Below are 22,509 nucleotides of genomic sequence, written 5' to 3' on the forward strand. Positions count from 1 at the left end.
ACTAATCAAGAATCTATCTCTGCATTAAAAACTCATAGACAATAGACAATAGGTGCAGGAGTAGGCCATTCGGCCCTTTGAGCCAGCACCACCATTCAATGTGATCATGGCTGATCATTCTCAATCAGTACCCCGTTCCTGCCTTCTCCCCATACCCCCTGACTCTGCTATCCTTAAGAGCTCTATCTAGCTCTCCCTTGAATGCATTCAGAGAATTGGCCTCCTCTGCCTTCTGAGGCAGAGAATTCCACAGATTTACAACTCTCTGATTGAAAAAGCTTTTCCTCATCTCCGTTCTAAATGGCCTACCCCTTATTCTTAAACTGTGGCCCCTGGTTCTGGACTCCCCCATCATTGGGAACATGTTTCCTGCCTTCTAACATGTCCAACCCCTTAATAATCTTATATGTTTCAATAAGATCCCCTCTCATCCTTCTAAATTCCAGTGTATACAAGCCTAGTCGCTCCAGTCTTTCAACATATGACAGTCCCGCCATTCCGGGAATTAACCTAGTAAACCAACGCTGCACGCCCTCAATAGCAAGAATATCCTTCCTCAAATTTGGAGACCAAAACTGCACACAGTACTCCAGGTGCGGTCTCACTAGGGCCCTGTACAACTGCAGAAGGGCCTCTTTGCTCCTATACTCAACTCCTCTTGTTATGAAGGCCAACATTCCATTGGTTTTCTTCACTGCCTGCTGTACCTGCATGCTTCCTTTCAGTGACTGATGCACTAGGACACCCAGATCTTGTTGTACGTCCCCTTTTCCTAACTTGACACCATTCAGATAATAATCTGCCTTCCTATTCTTACCACCAAAGTGGATAACCTCGCACTTATCCACATTAAACTGCATCTGCCATGCATCCGCCCACGCACACAACCTGTCCAAGTCACCGTGCAACCTCATAGCATCTTCCTCACAGTTCACACTACCACCCAGCTTTATATCATCTGCAAATTTGCTAATGGTACTTTTAATCCCTTCATCTAAGTGATTAATGTATATTGTAAATAGCTGCGGTCCCAGCACCGGGCCTTGCGGTACCCCACTAGTCACTGCCTGCCATTCTGAATTGATGGCCTCCACAGCCTTCTGTGGCAATGAATTCCACAGATTTACCACCCGCTGACTAAAGAAATTCCTCCTCATCTCCTTCCTAAAGGAATGTCCTTTTATTCTGAGGCTACGACCTCTGGCCCCAGATTCTCCAATTAGTAGAAACATCCTCTCCACATCCACTCTATCCAGGCCTTTCACTATTCGGTAAGTGTCAATGAGGTCCGTCCCCCCATCCTTCTAAACTCCAGTGAGTAGAGGCCCAGTGCTGTCAAACGCTCATTATATGTTATAAGAAAATAACTGCAGATGCTGGTACAAATCGATTTATTCACAAAATGCTGGAGTAACTCAACAGGTCAGGCAGCATCTCGGGAGAGAAGGAATGGATGACGTTTCGGGTCGAGACCCTTCTTCAGACTGATGTCGGGGGTGGGACAAAGGAAGGATATAGGTGGAGACAGGAAGATAGAGGGAGCTCTGGGAAGGAGGAGGGGAAGGGAGGGACAGAGGAGCTATCTGAAGTTGGAGAAGTCGACGTTCATACCACCGGGCTGCAAACTGCCCAGGCGAAATATGAGGTGCTGCTCCTCCAATTTCCGGCGGGCCTCACTATGGCACTGGAGGAGGCCCATGACAGAGAGGTCAGACTGGGAATGGGAGGGGGAGTTAAAGTGCTGGGCCACCGGGAGATCAGTTGCGTTAATGCGGACCGAGCGCAGGTGTTCAGCGAAGCGATCGCCGAGCCTGCGCTTGGTTTTGCCGATATAGATAAGTTGACATCTAGAGCAGCGGATGCAATAGATGAGGTTGGAGGAGGTGCAGGTGAACCTCTGTCTCATCTGCAAAGAATGTTTGGGTCCTTTGATGGAGTTGAGGGGGGAGGTAAAGGGACAGGTGTTGCATCTCGTGCGGTTGCAAGGGAAAGTGCCCGGGGTTAGGGTGGTTTGGGTAGGAAGGGACGAGTGGACCAGGGAGTTGCGGAGGGAACGGTCTCTGCGGAACGCAGAGAGGGGAGGGGATGGGAAGATATGGCCAGTGGTGGGGTCCTGTTGTAGGTGACGGAAATGTTGGTGGATGATATGTTGGATCCGCTGGCTGGTGGGGTGGAAGGTGAGAACGAGGGGGATCCTGTCCTTGTTGCGAGTGGGGGGATGGGGAGCAAGAGCGGAGCTGCGGGATGTAGAAGAGACCCTAGTGAGAGCCTCATCTATAATGGAGGAGGGGAAGCCCCGTTTTCTGAAAAACGAGGACATCTCGGAAGCCCTAGTCTGAAACACCTCATCCCGGGCGCAGATGCGGCGTAGACGGAGGAATTGGGAGTAGGGAATAGACTTTTTGCAGGGGACCGGGTGGGAAGAAGTGTAGTCCAGATAGCTGTGCGAGTCGGTGGGCTTGTAATAAATGTCCGTCACTAGTTTTTCTCCTGTGATGGAGATGGTGAGGTCCAGAAACGGGAGGGAGATGTCAGAGATAGTCCAGGTATATTTAAGGGCAGGATGGAAATTGGAGGTGAAGTGTATAAAGTCAGTGAGTTCTGCATGGGTGCAAGAGGTAGCACCAATGCAGTCGTCAATGTAGCGGAGGTAGAGTTCGGGGATGGGGCCAGTGTACGTCTGGAACAAGGATTGTTCGACGTACCCGACAAAGAGGCAGGCGTAGCTAGGGCCCATGCGAGTGCCCATAGCTACGCCTCTGGTTTGGAGGAAGTGGGAGGAGTCAAAGGAGAAGTTGTTGAGGGTACCGCACTCATTCCTGGGATCACATATATGCACATTTTAACACCATATGAAGCCATTTTGTAAAGCAATTATTAATGCTACACTAATTGGCAGAATTAAAGACAAAGGTGGTAAGTTGACCAGATGATGCTTTTGAGGTGACGGACTTTAGCTGGATAGACACAAAAATGTATGGCAATGTGCTCCTGAGCCCGACGGTATGGGAACAATATGACAATGGACTCATTGGGCTTAGAAATGGAATGACACATCCCATACACAGAATTCAGGGCACGGATTTTATGTAACTCCGGATGGAAATTGACCACATTTCCTTTATGCAGATACTGATTAGTTAGCTGGGAAAGAAAATGCACAAAAGGTGGTTTTGCAGGAAACATGGCACTGGCAGATCTAGGCATGGGATTGGGATTTTAGTTCTGGGACTGTTGGACATTAGTTAAAAGGATTTACTGATCTTCATATTAAGTATCCGCAGCTAGGGTTTTAGTAGAGCAGGAAATTTCCTGACTGGAAGCAGATAAAATAATGGAAAATAAAAATATGTTGTTTTCGTAGGGGACTTCAGAACTAGAATAATAGTCCTGCCCTGGAGGTCTAAGAAATTTTATCATTGAAAGAGCTAAACTATTTGGAATTTTCAACCCGTGATCTGCAGATAGGCAAATATTGAATATGCTTATCGCAGAAATTGATAGATTTTGGGATAATAAAGCCTTAAGAGGAAATTGGGGTAGGTCAGCCAAGATACTGAATAGCAGAGTAGGGTTGAAAGACCAAATGGCCCGCTCTTACTATTTTGAAGTCTTTTTTGGAAAGAAAGAAATTTATAAAGGTGTTTCTTAGGAGAAAGTTAAGAGAAGTTGAAAGGTGGTAAAGGGAAAGTGACCAATAGGGACTGGACAACTGGCAGATATTAAGGAGGCTTTTTAAAGATGAGAGACTCAGATGGGTTCAGGGGCAAATTTAGCTCAGGTGAAGATAACTGATATATACAGTAAATAATAGCTGATAGAGCAAAGGGTGGAAGAAGAGAAAAGGCTCCATTCTGCATGAAAGCAAGAACTCAAAGGAGAAATTTGAAATGAGGGTTATCAAATAGGACCACAGTGGTACAGGGCGCTAATGGAAGTAGGAAAACATGATGGGATTGTAGGAGTTTGGTTATTTTGGAACAAGTGTTGAATGAAATTGAGGAGACTAAAGGGGAATCCTGGAAAACCAACAAAGTACTTCTGCAAAAAAAAAAGAACTCAGTCAGGACAAACTCTCCCCAAAATATTAATACAGATTTACGAAGTGTATATGTTCTATTTACAGCAAAAGGGTACATTATGCATTTCCACAGCTTCTTGTAGTTCAAATGTAAGAAATATTTTTGCACCAGAGCAAATTATAAATTATGCACCCCAATATTGCTACAGCTTTTGAGGCTGCATTATTATGTGTATCACAGAATGCTTATTTAATTATAGGGGCTATATAATGTATGAAATAAATTCACAAGCTTTGTGGCTGTAAATAGTGCATTCAAAGAGCGGTGGCAGCTGTTTGTCCTCATATTTTCAGTCAGAAGGGCTTTCCCTAGCCAATGAGCACCATTGGAGAGTAGTTAAAATACTCCTGTACATTATAGTATTAATTTTCAACATTGCCTTCATTTTTTGCTGTAAGCAGCAAAACGTACACATGAAGTAAATGCTGAATGAAAAATTACATTTTTTTAAAGAATGACAATCAAAGATTTCTTCAAGAAAATTACATTCATTGATTTTTCAATAGTGTAACTGTTTCACTCAGGATTTTTTTAAACCGTGATTCTGAATCACTGCACTAAATCTTGATGTTCAATAAAGTGCTGACAATGCCTGCAGAGCTAACTCATACTTCAATGCAATTGCTTTTATGTTGAAGATTATTTCTCTTCTATTTAATCTTTCTCTCCAACTGGTGTATCAAGAAATTAGTATTTAGATCTTTATTTCCTTAGTTTGCTTTCCTGCAGTTGCTACTAATGATGGTGCCCATGTCCTGAGCATCTAACAGCTCTTAAATGCCTATCACTCATGTACGTTGTCAGAATAATCAACTGCAGAGGCAACATAATAGGTTGAGCCTCTACAAATAATACTAAATTATTAACCAGCCATCAAGCATGATCATTCTGGTTAGTGGGAGAATAATAGGCATACTCGATAATACTAGACAATTCAAAATGGATAGCAATTATATATGGAACCTTCAAGTCTCTAAAGCTCAGTTGTATACTTGTCTGTCAATTATTGAATTGCATGACAATTGTGTGGAATCAAAAATCTTTCATTAATGTATTCTCAAAAGTGTGCTAGGCTGATTGACACCAAATTGACATTGTCAGGCCATGTATGGGCAGGATCAGCTCCAGCATTGTCATCTCTGTAAAAAAACGAAGAAAAGGCACTTGTACCATATGCCATATCACGTAAACCTATTATTATGAGTCACAAATCCAAGCAGAATCTTGTTTGAAGGCCACCCTAGAATGCTGTCATACATTATTTTCACAAAGTAATAAAACATGGTTCTGCACCAGAAATGCCCTTTGCAATCTCCTGATTTCACTGAAGTAGTCGGCTATGGCTGCTAAATTATCCTTTTTACTTGTGAGACAGATGCTGGATTTATCCATCCTAACTATTATTTTGCTTTTGATAAAGAGTAAGAGAAGAATTGAGGAGAGTTTTAAATCCAGCAATACATTATTCTCAAATAGAATGAAAATTGAAGTCTAGGCAAAGAGTATTGATAAAATGGTGCAGGGAGTGGTGTATAATTCTGAGGTACACCCTAATCTTAGCTGCTTCTAATTCTAAGTGATCCTGTACAGTATGGTGATTGCACCATTATTTATCAGATTGCACCATTATTTATCCGACTACGCGAATATGGGATATTTTCAGTCTGGTGCAGCAGGGAACATTGGACTTGACATTTGTATAATTTTTATTAACTTGTGTAATTGGGTGCTAAACATTGGGCAAAAATATATTTTTAGAAGTCAATAAAGAATAATGCTGATTAAACTGTGATATTTTTCTTATAATTATAACAACATAAGAGATGATTCAGCCCATCAGGTCAGGTTAGCTACCAATGAAGCAATCCCATTAGTTCCACTCCTTCTCTTGTTTGGTGTAACCATGCAATTTATTCTCTCTCACACCTGCATAACTATTTTTTTTTGATTTTTTTGCTGTCAGTTAAGGGATAACTTGCAGTAGTGATTATCCTACCAGCATATCTTTATGATGTGGCAGGATGCTGGAGCCCATGTGATCACAGAGAGGATGTGCCAACATCACAGTGAGCATCCCAGGTCAGAATTCAACCCTGAATCCGGGTGCTGTGGGGTGCAGCACTTACTGTTGTGGTTTTATGTTACTTTTGGTAAACATATTGTGACTCAGCATTTGTTTAGAGCTGTCCAGAACAACATCCAGCCTGGCTTCTGCATTTTGAATATTGACTATTGATTATTTCATGCATTCCAAAAGATCCTCCATCAATCTGTCATTTCTCTTACCTTTATTCTTTCCTCCTTTTGTTTCTTGATTAAATCTAAGATCTCCATTCGTTTCTGTGCCTGCAAGAGGAGGGAACGATTAAGTAGTTATTCATATTACAGTCATACAGCATGAAAACAGGCCTACACGTTCACACAAAACAGTGGACACCAGTCTGTATTAATCCCATTTTCCAGCATCTGGCACAAAGCCTTTTAAGTGCTCAACTAAACACTTAAATGCCATCAGCATCTCTGCTTCCACTACTCTCCTGGCAGTGCAAAGCACTCACAATTCTCTGAGTAACAAAGGACCCCTCAGATCCCCTCTAAATCACTTACCCCTTTCCCTAAAATCGATGTTTTCAGATTTCATCTACCTCTAATATGGAATGTTTTCTGTGGTCTATTCTATTCATACTTAGTTTAGTTTCCTTTAGTTTGAAGATAGAGCATAGACACAGGCCCTTTGTCCACCGAGTCCACACCAACTATCAAGCACCCCTTTGCACTAGTTCTATATTATCCTACTTTCCCACTCCCTATATACGAGGAGCAATTTACAGAGGCTCTACAACCCACAAACCTGCACATTTTTGGAATGTGGGAGGAAACCAGAGCATCCGGAGAAAACGCACAGTCACAGGGAGAACGTGCAAACTCTGCACAGACAGTACACAAAGTAGAAACCAAACCCGGGTCTCTGGTGCTGTGAGGCACAGCTCTACCAGATGTGCCACCCTCTCATAATTTTATATACCTCTATAATGTCCAGTCTTAACCTCCTCCACTCAGGGAAAAGAAATAAATAGTTTTTCCAGTTTCTCTTCATAACTGAATCTCTTCTGTATCCTCTCATCAAAGCTATCACATCTTTCCTATAGTTCAAGTGTTTAATTGCCATCTGTACCGACAATAGAACAATAAAATTCTTACTTGCAGCAGCATAACACGAGTGTAAACTCACCAACCAGAACTGCATGCAATACTCCAGCTGTGGCCTAACTTCATTGCTCTTGTACTCAATGTCCCAACTAATGAAGGTCTGTATCCCATATTCCATCTTTGCTATGTCATCCATCTGCTGCCACTTTCAAGGATCATTAGACTTGCACCTCTATATCTCCTGGGAACTTACTATTCATAATGTATCTTTCAGCCTCATTAGTGCTCTCAAAATGCCTCACCTCACATTTATTGGGATTAAACTCCGTCTGCCATTTCTCTGTCCATTTCACCAACACATCAATATCAACCTGTAGCCTAAGACTATCAACAACTCCACCATTCTTTGCATCATCTTGCAATTTTACTGATCATAGCCCCTCCATCCATATTCAAATCATTCTCAAACATTACAGAGTAAAATAAAAGTAATTACTCTGTTTATCCCCTATCTCAAATAACAATTCCAGACGATAGCTATACATTCCATGCTCACTTTCTGCTTTGGCAGTGTGAAGTAATTAATAAATCCTTCTATCCATTCAGCATCTTAGCTCAATACTTCACTCAATCAATAACTTTCAAACATCAGTGAGCTGTGTGGAGACATAAGTAGCAGCCTATTCTAAGTAAAACACTATACTTGCAGTCATGGATATAAATGACCAATTAACCTGTTTTGGGTTGAGCTAAACAAGGAAATGCATGGTCCATCTAAAACAATGAAACAGTAAGACAACACAGTTTAAGACCTCTTCCAAAGGATAGCAGCTTTGACAGTTCATCTTTAGTAGTGCCCTGTAATGTCAACCCAATTATGATTATATTCGCTGAGTTTAATCCTGGCCTCTGGTGCTGTCTGCGTGTCGTTTGTATGTGCTTTGTGTGACCATTGGGTTTCCTCTGGGTGCTCTGTCTTTTCCCCGCATTGTATTGATGGGTTAATTGGTAACTGTATTTTGCCCCCTTGTTTGTAGAAATGTGATTGTCATGAAAAGTGTATTTATAATATATAGGTATAATACAAGAGGAATCAAGGGATATGGAGAGAAAGCAGGAAAACGAGGTACTGATTTTGCATGATCAGCCATGAATGGCGGTGCTTGCTCGAGGGCCGAATGGCCTACTCCTGCACCTATTTTTTATATTTCTATGTAAGAGTGAAAACACTTGCGTCAAGTTAGCACAGTAGATTCTTATTTACTACGATGGAAACGATTGAGTTCCAGATAATATTAGATACTGCAAACAGACAATTTCCCTTTAACATCAGTGATCCACATAATGTTTATCAGGGTAGAGATAATTTACATAGCACGTCATCAGTACCACGTTATAATATGATTACCAGGAATTACACTTTTACTTATGTCTGGAGTCAAGAATCAGAAATTCGATAGTATAAAATAATTTATAATTTTTCACCTCAATCGCATTTCCAGAATGCAATATTTGATTTGTGCTCTGATTTCTTTCTGAAGGATTAACTAAGAATGGGTGCTGGTAATGTGCAACACAAAGCCATTTTATAATGAACACTCACAAAGTCAGAGTTATACATTAGAGAATCGGGCACTGCAGGTGACCCAGTTGTCAACCATCAATCCTCCTTTTACATTAATACTATTTTATTTTCCCTCATTCCTATCGGCTCTCCCCAAATTCCACTGCACACCCATAAACTAGGGGACAATTTTCAGTGACCAATTGACCTATCAACATATGGGGCAAACAGGAACATCCAGAGCAAACCAACATATTTGTATAAAGAACATGCAAAGTCCATACAGACAGCACCAGAAGTCAGGATTGAACCCCAGTCACTGGAGCTGTGAGGCAGTAGCTCTACTAGCTGTACCAAAGTGTTTAGACTGTTCAAATTATTGAAGTGAAAAGTTAAATTTAGTAGAACTTTGATCAGAGTATTCAATGTAGTCTAGATGTTCTGTAATTTCTTCTTATAAATTTTATATAATTCTATAAATTGGCCTTTCAAAGTACTCTCATCAGATCATTGACTTGAGATTAATTCAGCCTAACACTTATCTATTATACTTTGTTCTAAAATAAACCAAAAGCATGTCCTATTTTAAACAATATATGATTGAAAGTGAGTAAAAGGCTCTAATTGAATGATACTTCAAAACAAATTCACATTTTATGGTTTACAGTGCAATCCAAATCCATCAATTAAATTATTTCTAATTCTAATTAACTCTTTATCTGCGCTGATTTTTTTTTATTTACTGAAATCAGCTAACGGTGCCAATTACAGACAAGGCAAACATTTATGACATTCATAAGTGTGCATTTTGCAGCAGCAATGTTTAAAAATAATCAGGAGCAAGTAAACTGGTTGGATTCACCCCTTCGTCCCCCATAGTTAGAAGCTATTCATTTGAACTACTGAGATGCAGAGGGATTTGGATAGCTCAGTGCTAAATTCACAAAAAGCTAATACTGAGGTACAGCAGTAATTAGTAAAGCCAATAGACTGTTATCTGTTGTAGGGTCTGAAGAAGGGTCTCGACCCAAAACGTTACCTAGGGTCTGAAGAAGGGTCTCGGCCCGAAATGGCACCTATTCCTATTATCCAGAGATGTTGCCTGACCCACTGAGTTACTCCAGCATTTTGTGTGTAACTTCGGTGTAAACCAGCGTCTGCAGTTCTTTCTTACTCTAGTCCTGGACTTTCCCACTACTGGAAACATCCACTTCACACCCATCCCTGTCAGAGACAAGAGTTCTGAAATAAAGTTGACTGCTCTCATTCTTGAGCCCAACCAAACAGAACAGGGTCTTCCTTTGACAATGCCAGACTTGGATATCTGCCAAGTAATTGCTAACCTCCATGCTTTGAAGACTGCAAACCCTCCCTATTCTCCCAACAACATGCTCAATCCCACAGCCAGCCAAGACCCAAGTGTTCTGATTACACCACGATTTCCCCAACCTAAATCGCCATCTTTGAAAGTTCTGTTCGTTGGTCATCAACAGCCACATCCTACCACCACCAATTCCCTCAACCACATTCACCATTTCCAGCTACAGCACCAGCCTGATTCCTTCTAAGGTAGACAACCTTCTGATGCCAGCCTCAGAAGAATTCTGGCTGTCACATTTTCAATAGAGGACTAGCACCCTGAACTTGCACACATCTGCCACATCCATTTACAGTGGACTAGCATTTTTCTATAGTGTAAGACACATCTTTCTTCCCATATTTTAAATGTGCTTTTACATATTTCATAGTTGCCAATTGGTATTATTTTCTTGGTATATTTTGACATGTAGGTCTTGATTTGTCATATCCATAGTTTATATTTTAGTTGATTTCTAGCTGCTCTGGATTGTTTTACGTTTAACAATCCATGAAAATTGTGTCATAGGCTGAAAGACATGAAAATACATGATTGTGTTTCTCGCTTCTGGACAGTAAAATTAAAGATCAATGTTTGGGATGTATAATGATCAGATGTGGTTTAAAGTTGTACACCAAAAGTGTTAACTCGTCTATTTCTCTTTGCAGTGGTTTCTGCTTTTATTTCATCTTCTACCTGCTTGAAAAGATCCTCAATTTTTTTTCATCTTTCCTCAATCACATTTCTCAAAGTAGGTTCTGTCAGTTAATATTCCCAAACTCTGCAGGATTGTATCATTTTCTGTACATTTGATCTGGCAATCCTGAAGAGCTCTGACTTCTGCTACCAAAGGATTAAGTCCACCATTCAATCACTGTTCTTCATTCACACGCTCAGAAAGGTTCCAAAGGTTAATTAGTCAGAGTTTCTGAGTGAGACTGATCCTTGACTCTCTTGCTGCTGTTAATTGCTGAGTATGTTCTGTGCTGTGGCCCCTCTGGGAACTGCATCCTCTCTAGGCACTATAAATCCCTGAAATTGTAGCTGAGTGCAAACCTCAAGTCAATCAGATATTTGACAGCATCGTGGAGCATTTATGCAAACTGTTCCAATTCTTAGATTGCGATCTTCAGAAACCTGAGTGATAGCGTAATGGCCTAAACCAAAATGACACAATTGCCAGCTCAAAGTTGGTTCACAGCTTATCTGCTGTAGTGAAACTGCACACAGCACACTCCGAAGCACAGACAGATACATTCACCAAAACAGCCTATGCACATTTTATGCTAATAGATTGCTGACTAAGGATGGGATCAGTGAGCACTAATGATCCACAAACTAGAGAAGCAGCCATTTAGCTGATAAATGCTGTTGAGTTGAACTGAATAACACATATTTCTGCATTTCATCTCCGATTCCAGTGACATGGTTTCATACAAGGTTGCATCTGAGGTGCTGTTGTTGCCCTCAATGTTCCAGTTGAAGCAGAAGGAAGTGATTTGGAGTGAGATGGTTGTGTGGTTGGTGGTGGTGATGGGGGGGGGGGGAGAGGGGGGGCAGGGGGAGCAAAGTGAGCAGGGTTCATGGTCCAGTTTACAACCCAGTATGTTAAATTTGAAATGTCTTTAATTTATCCTGCAAGGGCAGACAGTAAGTGCATTATGAAAGAAACATAAATATAAAGCTGGCATCAGGTCCTTTCTAGAGCCAAACACTGGACAGTGCACATTTGAGGTCCCCCATTGGCCCTGGGCAATATCCCTATGCTACCAGTTATGGAAAAGTACACATTTTTGAAGTTTACTCATCTAAATCATGCCCCATAAATGCACATACCAGAATTTATGCCAAGTTGTATTGGACATCAGATGATCCTTGTGATGAGAATCTATTTTCTTTCATGATTACTCATCTGTCTTTCAGTTTCAATCACATGAATGAACACTTGCGAAGCTTTACCAAATGCATATTATGAAGGGAGAAAATAAAACTAATATCATTTTTATTCATTTTTACCAATCACTTGCAACTCCAGGTATTTAAATATATGGTTCTTCACCAACAGGAATTCTGCACAATATCACACATTCCCATCATCCACCTTTCAAACCTAATATATAAAGCTAAAAAGATAGATAGCTAGCTAGCTAGCTAGATAGCTAGCTAGCTAGAGCTGGGGGAGGGTTGGCTGGCCCAGTATCTGAGCGTGTGCAGTTGGGGGAGGGTTGCCAGGCCCGGCGGCGGTGTGCCCAAAACGAATGAAGGGACGGAATTTGAACTATCTAGCGTCACAATGGGAACCCAACGGGTCCACGGGTATCCGCGTGTGCGCAGTTGGGGGAGGGTTGCCGGGCTCAGTGGCGGTGCACCTGCGCAGCAGCGCCGAGAGGACCGGTGCTCGTCCCGGCATGCCCCATGCCTGACCTTCCTCCCATGGTGCAGCGCGGCGGCAGAGAGAAGGTCAAAGAAGATAGCCGCCAGCAGGACGAATATGGGGCAGCGCCTTGCAGCTGCTCTCCTGCTGCTGGCTGCCGCAATGGCCGCCCGGGGCCAGGGTGAGTGGCTCCCTCTCCTTTTGCCCACCCACACTGTCACAACGGGGCCCAACGGGTCCACGGGTTATCTAGTTTCAAATAAAACCACCAGTGCCATGTTAAATTGGTTTGTTCAACCTCTGTTATTCTATGTAATTTTAAGTTAAACTCCGCGTTGTGAGATTCCTTGACTGCATCGTGTAAGTGGCGAGGATCCTCTATGCCGAGGTGGGTCACTTGATTCACACTTAAATCGTTTTCCTCTTGAAAGCATAAAATGAAAGTTTACATTTAGTGTCCTCCTAAAATCAATGGAATTCATAAAAAGTGTTATTTTTGAATATTTCACCATAAATCTTTCTCATAGGACAATATTTTACACCTCAGTTGCACCAACTGGAAGTTGTAAATCGATTGTCCATATTGTCATGGAATTTGAGAAATGAAATGATTATTTCACCAAAAATAGTGACCTAACTCCTAATCAGATTGCTATGGAAGATGTAATGGATGCTAATGGATGATACGCAGTGTATTGCCTTATTAATCAAAGCACAGTACTGCTGACGAGGGTGCTTCTAGTGTCGGCAAGCTGCAAGTCTCAGCAGCTTTCTACATTCATCCAGAAAGATTGCTTGTGCTTGGCACCATTCCCAGACGAAGGGAGTTTTTCTGCAAATGAGGCACTGTAGTGTTAAAAAGCAGTTACTAATTTCAGGATGTAAATATATTTATAGCACATTTTAAAATTCCAAAATTGTCATTTACTTGGAAGATATTATCAAAAACTAATTTACTAATCATTCTACAATTTAAAGAATAAAAACATTGGATTAATATTATTATTTTCAAATATTTCCATAGAGTTGTTATTAAAACAGCTTCTACCATCATGTCCTTTCCCTTAATCACTTTGATACCAGACTGCAGATAGCCAAGGCAGGCCCACTGTCAATACAGCTTCATTTAAATATTGACCAAATGGAGGTGGTGTGGATTGGTGCTTGTAGCAGGCATCCACTATTGCTACTAAACAGATATGTGGTCCATGCTTCTGGGATCTCCCTACCTTTATTCCATCGTAGATACTGCTTCCTCCCCTGCACTTCTGTTGCAACTGTCTGCAGTCTTTCCAACCCTATCTTTTGTTTCTATACCTATCGTATTACCATCACGTTTGCCTTGCAGCTTCTTTTGCCCTATCACAGATTCTCTCACTGATTCGCTTAAAAGCTAACAACGTTTGGTGCCAGTTAATGCAGTGAGCTGAATGCAAACTCTGTTTACCTCTCCATTGCCTAACTGGATCTCTTGAGTATTTATAGGAATTTGGGTTTTTAATTTAGAATGCCACGTATCTACAATATTTAGACTCTATAAGAGACACTAATTTAAAATGGGTGACGTTTCGGGTCGAGTCCCTTCTTCAGACTGATGAAGGGTCTCGACCCGAAACGTCACCCATTCCTTCTCTCCAGAGATTCTGCCTGTCCTGCTGAGTTACTCCAGCAATTTGTGTCTACCTTCGATTTAAACCAGCATCTGCAGTTCTTTCTTACACTAATTTAAAATGTTCTTCTCTTTGTCTTGAATGTATATCCCCTCAGACCTCTTCACTGTGGTGAAGCCTTCCCATGCCCTCCATAATTCTGTTTGGAAATTAGAAATAGATGTTAAGAAGTCAGAAAGCGTACATTCCTTTATTGCTCTGGCAGAGGTTATGCAATAATTATAGAAAATACTAGCTGGCTTTAGAATTAGAGTTATGAAAGGATGTTATAATACTACAGTGGATTGAGAAGAAAGTTATGATGATCTTACAAGTGTCAGAGAACCGTAGTTATAAAGACGGAATAAAGAAACAGGGGAGATTTGATCAGATGCATACAACTATGAAAGGACCACACAGGCTGATCAAATAAGAGGATTAGGAGTAAGGCCGGTAACTAAAGAATATAAATTTAAAGTAGGTCGATTGGAGGATAATGGGGGACAATGTTTTAATGCAAAGAATTGTGGGAGGTCTGGTACTAAATGCTAGATGAAGGCAGAAACCCTAATAATGTTTTAAAATGACCTGAATGGATGAACATTGGAGATGCCACACTATTGGTCGACAGACATTCTACAAAATGGGAGTCTAAAGTTAGGCAAAATAACACTTTTTTGGCTTGCATGGGCAATGTGGGCTCCTTCAGTGCTACAATGTTCTATGCCGATGCAAGAGAACAGCCAAGAGATCAAGAGAGGAAGGTACCCAACCATCTCTGGATGGTTATACGAATTTACTACCCAATCCCAAATTTGACAAGTTGAAAGAGCTGTAAGGGAGGGAACAAACTATAGTTGAAGATTTGTTTGTTTTCTAATTGAAAAATTCACAACCTAAACGTTTTTGTCATTCATATAGATAAGTATTATTCAGAACACATCTTGATGGAAGCATAGCTCACCCACTGACCATTGGCAACAATTTTTCCCTGAGACACCCATTCTTTTTTACAGGCATATTGGATGTGATCAAGCTGTAATACGGTAATGTTTCCTTTGATTTTTTTTTCTTTCGTAGCAAAATAAGGCCAGGAACTCAATAAGAACTCAGCAGAAGGAACATTGAACAAGGTTCCATGTGGAAAGTAAAATTTTGTTGCAAAAAAGAACTACTGATCTTCAGGTTTCCACTTTCCCTGCCTATGAAACACTCTGCCTTCACTTGTCAAATAGGCAACGGATACCATCCTGAATGCAGAATTAACTATTGTTGGTGATGATGGGGAATGGCAGATAAAAGATGAAATACAAGTTTTGCATCCAAGTTATAGCGCATTGTACTAAATTCAATCAAAAATTTGACAGGTTAATTTGTGTAAAATTATTTTGTGGTCAGAGTTTCCAGATACATTGGTTGCAAAATGCACTCTCTAATCTAAATAGAAACTGAAAACCTAACAACTCCCTGGGCCAGTGCATTATTTGTTGTCTACAACGGTTACACAATATTGTTGGAGGCTGACAGGCATCTAAATATTTCCTCCTTCCAGATGGAGACATTTTAACAAGCTGTAACTCTCCCTGACATATGACAGTGCAAGGCAGAATCCAGTGAACTAAATTACAATCTAGCACAAACACCTGCTTCTTATAAAGCAACCACCGCCATACATCTGGAAAATCTGACCCAAAGATAAAATGGGAAATAACATGGCAACCAGCAATTTTTTACACAGCAAAAAGACACTGGTTGGAATTCCTCTGTGCAGAATGTAATCAACACCTGGCAATAAGAACAATACCAAAGATAGACACAAAGTGCTGAAGTAACTCAACGGGTCAGGCAGCATCTCTGGAGCAAAGGGATGGGTGACGTTTTGGGTCGGTACCCTTCACACCCCACAATACCAAAGATTTATTTTTAAAATAGTAAATGATGAATAATTCAAACTGTGCCAAATTTCACAACTTGGAATACTAGAAATATTTGGGACAGACAGTGGGTGCCATTGATGGCAGATTCAGAAAAGATTTCCTGGGCAATAAATATCTCATTATAGAAGGAAGGGGTATTAGATATTTAGGACAGGGGTTTATTTGAGAATCCTACTTATGCTCATACTAGTTTATAATTTATAGCCACAGATATCTGGAAGAATGCCTAAATCCCATTTACAGTGGTTTTGTAGTTTATTTGGCACAAAGGTTAAAGCGACTAAGGTAAACCCCAGCTTCTGACACAAACCCATCACTGACATGGCAGCTAACACTATGGGAGTAGAAATTCATTCACACAACTCCAGTCAAAATAAGTACTCTGTCAATAGTCAATTTATTTGTCACATACACATAAATGCACAATGAAATGAAAAATTACCCACAGTCCAACAATAAGACCAATAAAAATAAGCAATAAAACTAAGCAATAACACACACAATCATAAACCAACACCAAACAAAAAGAAACATCCATCACAGTGAATCTCCTCCAGTCCCCTCCTCACTGTGATGGAAAGCCAGAATGTCTTTTTTCTTCCCCTGCCGTCTTCACCCGCGGTCAGGCTGTTGAAGTTGCCGCGTCGGGGCGGTATATATTGTGTTATTGCAGATAAAACTATTTTCCACACATTTCTGGGTATCTGCTCATTTTTAAATGGGAACTTCACATTCAGTGGATCTCATTGTTTCTAATGTGAAATTCAGTCAAATGACATCAATGCAGTGCCCAAGAGTCTCCATTAATGAGATTTTCAACCACATTTATCTGAAAAAACATCCGTCATCATTCACTCACAAATCAACCAGCTTTTAGGAATGCCTATTGTTCAGAAACAGCACTATTTAAAAGATTAATTACAATCAACCTACTTTCATAGCCAGACAGCTGGCTGGCAACTCACTCTGCACATTGCTTACATTGAAGACCGAGACATTCTGGTCTGTAACAATGAGGATTTATCTAAACGACAAGCTCCTTTTGATAGATGGCATGGACCTGCAAGAGGCCTCTCTGCAATACACTGCAAGTGTACATAAGGCCACAGCTGAAGACTCCATCCAGCCAGGGACATGGATCCAATGTTCTTTTCTGCACTTCTCAAAGGAGCAATATTTACACAGAATACACTTCCACAGGGTTGATATTGATGCAAACTCTAATCTCGTAAAATTTTAAAAGAAAACAAACACACACAAGCCTGGATTGATCTGATATTTAAAATCAAAATAACCTATCTCAACTTCCTATCTAAAGATCATTCCAGGTTGTAGCTCTTGATATGTGCCACATCTTGCCGATTACTGTTTGGCACTGCATTAGGGAGGTTATTGACAAATTCTGTTCTAGATGGGGAGGATTAATCTTTTTGTCTTGCAGCACGTTGAATCACGCAGACCAGGCTTCCCACTGTTCAGTCTACTTAACAACACGCCTTCACCATCCAGATGTGAAGTCCTACTGTGTTTATAAATCCTGTGCCTGTCGTGTAGCTTCTAGTCCCTCACTGCCACCTCTGTGAGATGCACCAGTATTGTGTGCAGATCTTCCATAGCAACAAGTTCAGAAGAAAGGAATGGGGCATTGACTGGGTGTGTGATAGAGAGATACAGGAAAAGTGACAAATAAAGAGACGGTCATCACGAGGAGGAAAGACAGAGAAGAGGGAGAGAGACACCGGCAGTTCTGCAGTGCAACGGTAGTAGAGAAATCATGGCAGAATAGTAAAGACATGGTGGGGACACAAAGACCTATGGGACAGTGGCTGGAAGTACAAGCAGAGGAGCAATGACAAATGATAGGTAAAGTGCAGAAGGGAGGTTGAAGAAATTTGTGTGCACACACAAGAGTTGTATGTAAAGGTTTTGGCAGAGTATGATTGAAAGTAAGAGCTTAGAAGGAATGAAGATGTCTTTAATTGTAAGGACACATCTTGATAAATCTTATGAGACCATCAGCACTATAGGAAATGTTGTTCCTAATTGAAACCTCCACAGTAAATTCCTGCTTGTGTCTTTAGGCAACCAGCTCTGGTGTATCATTGAGGCCATAACGCACAGAGATATCCCCCTATGAGTGATATAGTTTCTCTCAATATCTGCAATTTCTCTGATTTCCTTTGACTTAAATAGATTGTTGTTCCTTCAACGCTGGAACTTCCATGCAGCACTGTGACATTATTCACCAGGAAGATTGCGGCAATTTAAGGAAGTGGCATACTGCCACCTTCTCAAGGCAAACGCAGGACTTGCTGGTAATGCCCATACACTGAAAAATGAATGAATACAAATAATGGTTCCCTAAAGTTGCATGAAGTTAACATTATTCCCCTAATAATAGTTTATATATCAATTCTTCTGCTGGATATTACACAATAAATACATTTCTTACAAAAGAATGAACCACTGAATAGTCCACTTGCTGGCAGTGGTGCACACTGGCCAATTTGGGCTATAATTTACCTTCAATTAAAAGCCTTCCAGCTCTTGCCAAAAAGGACCTGGATTCTAGAGACTGACAACATTCCTCTCTATGCTGATAACACGAGTGGTGAAAATAATAGAAGAAAATCGATCAGACGCCCAAACAAGATCAATTTGGATTTTTTTTTTAAAAGATAGAATGACGTTACGGTTAGAAATCTGTTTGTCCTTCCAATGCTATGTTCCTATATCTTGCTTGGATCGCGTTCACGAGTGCAGAAGGGAACTGGTTCCGTTAGCAACTTGCCAACAGTCATTTGTATTCCAATCACCCAAACACTTGGATTGCCAAGGCATAAAAGGCCAGGGAAACAGTTGATGGTAAATAGTATTCATACTTGATAGCTGGAATGTATACAGTGTGTCAATGAGCCAGTTTCTCTACAGTATGTGTCTGTGAATCATTTTCCAGCATCTATATATCCATAGGCAGCTTCTCTGAAGAGGATAATACACAATTTTAAGAACAGCATGCAACAGATGCTAGAGAACAGACAATGATGACAGAAGAATCCAATAGAGTTCCTGCCATCTGCTTCCTGTGCACTGCTGAGCTCCTCTGCACATTGAGATATCCACATCTCATGTTTTAGAGGGAAAAAAACATTATCCTTTGCTCTCAAATGGAATAATTCCAGAAACTATTAATTCGCAAAATAACCATACCTTAACTAATAAAATCAACAAAGGCAGAATTTTGACCATTGCTTATTTCTGTTTTTAATTCAAGTTCAGCTTTGAATATTGCTTCATCCCATTCCAATGATTGAAGCCATAATCAAGGTAGACATATCAGAACAGCATCACAAAATGCCAGTCTGTCAAATTGTTCTACTTGCCTTTCAGGTGAGAATAACAAATTCCTAAGCACCATTTTGAAGAGAACCAGGGGATATCTGGCCAATATTTATAACTCAACCAACAACTCCACTGCAGATTATCCAGTCATCACCATGGTTATGTGGATACTTAGTGTGCGCAAATGGGTCATCATGCTTCTTGTATTACAGCAGTAACCTACTCTGCAAAAGCACTTCTCATTGGCAGAGGTCAATAAATGTTCCTTAACAAGATACATTTGTTTTTTTTTGGTTTTTTAAAAAACTATTACTTTTAGTTTATGAGGAACTATTACATCCTTGGTTTGTTGTTGCGGTCCCTCTGCCACAAAATGATTGTTTAAAATAAATACTACATCAACGAGAGAAATCCCAAGGGCTGAAGTCAGGAAGTCAACATTTACAAACACTGCAACACTGGAATTTTATTTCAGTGAAGCCTGCTGGGTGGCTTGAAATCAGTGAAAAAATACTGAAAGATCATGAAATTTAACTCTTTCAGTGCTTGGAGAATTACGTGTTGGCGGGCTCAGCAATATAATTTAATAGTCCAACCATATCACAGTTGGAAAAAAGCACAGGTAATGAAGTACTTAATGATCAGAAATAAATGTTCTGTCTCTTCTTTACTTTGTACCGTATTCCATTTTGGATCTTGTACTTTAATTAAAGTAAAGACTTTCATTTGGTGTAAGCTTCTTCCAGATTGGATGATGAGAAAAGGCGGGATTCTACGCCATTCATTGTTCATCCAATGAACAATTTTACAGCCCCTTTATCCTTAAGTTATCCAATAGTCAGACAGACAAAATAAGAACTTGAATATTTGAGACCTGAAAATGTTCAAAGCACTTTACATTCAATGAATTACTTTTGAGGGATTGTGACCATTGTTACAATCCCTCATCTGTCTATATTCCACAAATACTCATTGCAGGAGTTCCTTCTCCAGAACGACTACAATCGGTTAAGGGGGCTCACCAACACCTGTTCAAGGGCTATTAGGGATGAGTAATAAATGTTGGCCTTTACCAGTTATGCCCTACTTCCAAAAATGAATTTAAATAAAGCAATGAGAAAAAAAAGATTTTGTTTTTATGGCTTTGAATGAGATATTTGCCAATAAGTTTAAATTCCATTTGGAATATTTTGGAGGACCAAGAACCACGAACTAATAGATCTCAGAGAATGTAGCGCCCCCTCAGTGCCCAAAACATCACCCTAAATTATGATCTTAACAGTTGAAACAGTACTGGTGTCTATGACCTTTGACTCAGAATCCCATGAAACTCTGCCAAACTAATATTTGAAAGTGAATAGATTCTCTTGTTCTTAGTTTCACAAATTATGTCATCTTTTAAGAGCAAAGAAGCCCAATTTATTCTTGGGAATCAACCAAACTAGGGTGAATCTCTATAACCAGGAACCTAAACCACCATTTGCATTGAATTGAACTGAACAAATGCTTATTCTGCCTCAAAACTGATGGAAGCACCAAAGGTCAAGAATGGGACCTTTAATGTAGTCAAACAACACGATCGGAAGACCAGCACAATGCTTGTTGTTGCAATTAAATGTTAAATCAGCTCTCTTGAGGTATCCATTTAATGATTACCAATGAAATCCAATTATGTTTAATTAATTTAAGAAACACTTTGGATTAAATAGACAATTTCATCAAAATCCTCCTTAGTGTGATCATAAGCGAGCACCAGGCTATTTCTATTGATCCAAATTGACTTTTATGCAGCACGGATAATTTAATTCCTGCATTGCTGCAGTAGAGGATATGAATTACCTTAAGCTTCCATGCCATCAGCATAGTTTTAAAATATGCAACGAGTACCCTAACATATTCTTCAGGCTCTGTGTTAAGAATCCAAAGGAAAGGCAAGAACTTCAAAGTGTCTATGTAGTAAGCTTCCAATAAATCAGTCATCTTGTCTCCTCCCTCAGGGTCTGCATGTGCCACAGAATATGCATAATAATTGAGGAATGGAGTCAAAAATCATATTGTGCCAGATTTTAAGATTAAATGAAAAAAGTGCTAATTCTAATTAAATGTGTTAAGGCTGGATTTCATATTTAGATAAAATCGAGAGCCGGTGTCGGGAGGTGGTCTGCTTCCTAGTGTTTTGGGGACCTCAGGACCAGGTTGGCATCTTATGCGTTGGGTGCCAGGTTGATAAATTTCTCCAAGCAGGATATGAGTGTATTTCTAGCTGGAGTAAAATTTACACCAGTAATAAATTAAGTTGGTATTCAAGTGAGTTCCTGAACAAACTTTGATCATATAGGGGGGATAGAAAGGAATTTCCTGGATTTTCATTTTTCCCAGTCTGGCCATGGTTTTTACCTTTCCTGGAGAAATTTATGGGATCAGGTTGGATAGATCAAAGCATGTGACCTTTCTTTTTTTTAAATTTGAACAATAAAGAAAATTATTTAGTTGACAACTGCTGGACATACGCAAACATAAATAAGAAGAGACCAAATAAAAATATTCATCACTTCTTTCAGCTGCACTGTGAAGAATTAAAGCTGGTTCCGAAAATAAGCTCCATAAACGTACAGATGGATGACAAACATTAAAACTCAGTGTCCATAAACAAGATAACTGATAGGCTTCACACAAGGGCAGAGAGAAATGTCCTTGCAGGAACTGTTAATTTGTTCTAGTGTCCAATACAACCATTAATCCCTGAAGATGTAAGGCCATGTACAAAGAGGAAAGTTTGCTGATGGCTACAAGTTCTGTTCTCTCTTCTCCTCATCTCCGAATGGAATTTCTAATCATCAAACTGAAATAAATCGGTGACAGACTAAGTGCAGCCAAAGCACTTCTGTTTTACACTTTCTCATATATCAGTACCACGCAGAAAAAAACAGATCAGCAGATGTAGTTACAAAGGGGCAAATGCTTGAATTTATATAGTATTTTTTCCAATTGTAAAATGTCCCAAAGAGCTTCAGAGAAGCATAACCAGACAAAAATTAAAACAGAGCCAAAAGA

At 40.2% G+C, this 22,509-nt stretch overlaps 1 protein-coding gene across 1 annotated transcript in view; it reads right to left on the minus strand.

The window, feature by feature from the left end:
• hoatz (HOATZ cilia and flagella associated protein) overlaps window positions 1–22,509 on the minus strand; it is a 38,265-nt gene that overhangs the window by 6,202 nt on the left and 9,554 nt on the right. The window contains exon 4 of the mRNA XM_078426867.1: window positions 6,369–6,428. Within this exon, the coding sequence (XP_078282993.1) occupies window positions 6,369–6,428 (60 nt within the window). The remainder of the gene's footprint in view (window positions 1–6,368; window positions 6,429–22,509) is intronic.

This window comes from Rhinoraja longicauda, chromosome 32 (genome assembly GCF_053455715.1).
Source record: "Rhinoraja longicauda isolate Sanriku21f chromosome 32, sRhiLon1.1, whole genome shotgun sequence".
NCBI lineage: Eukaryota > Metazoa > Chordata > Chondrichthyes > Rajiformes > Arhynchobatidae > Rhinoraja > Rhinoraja longicauda.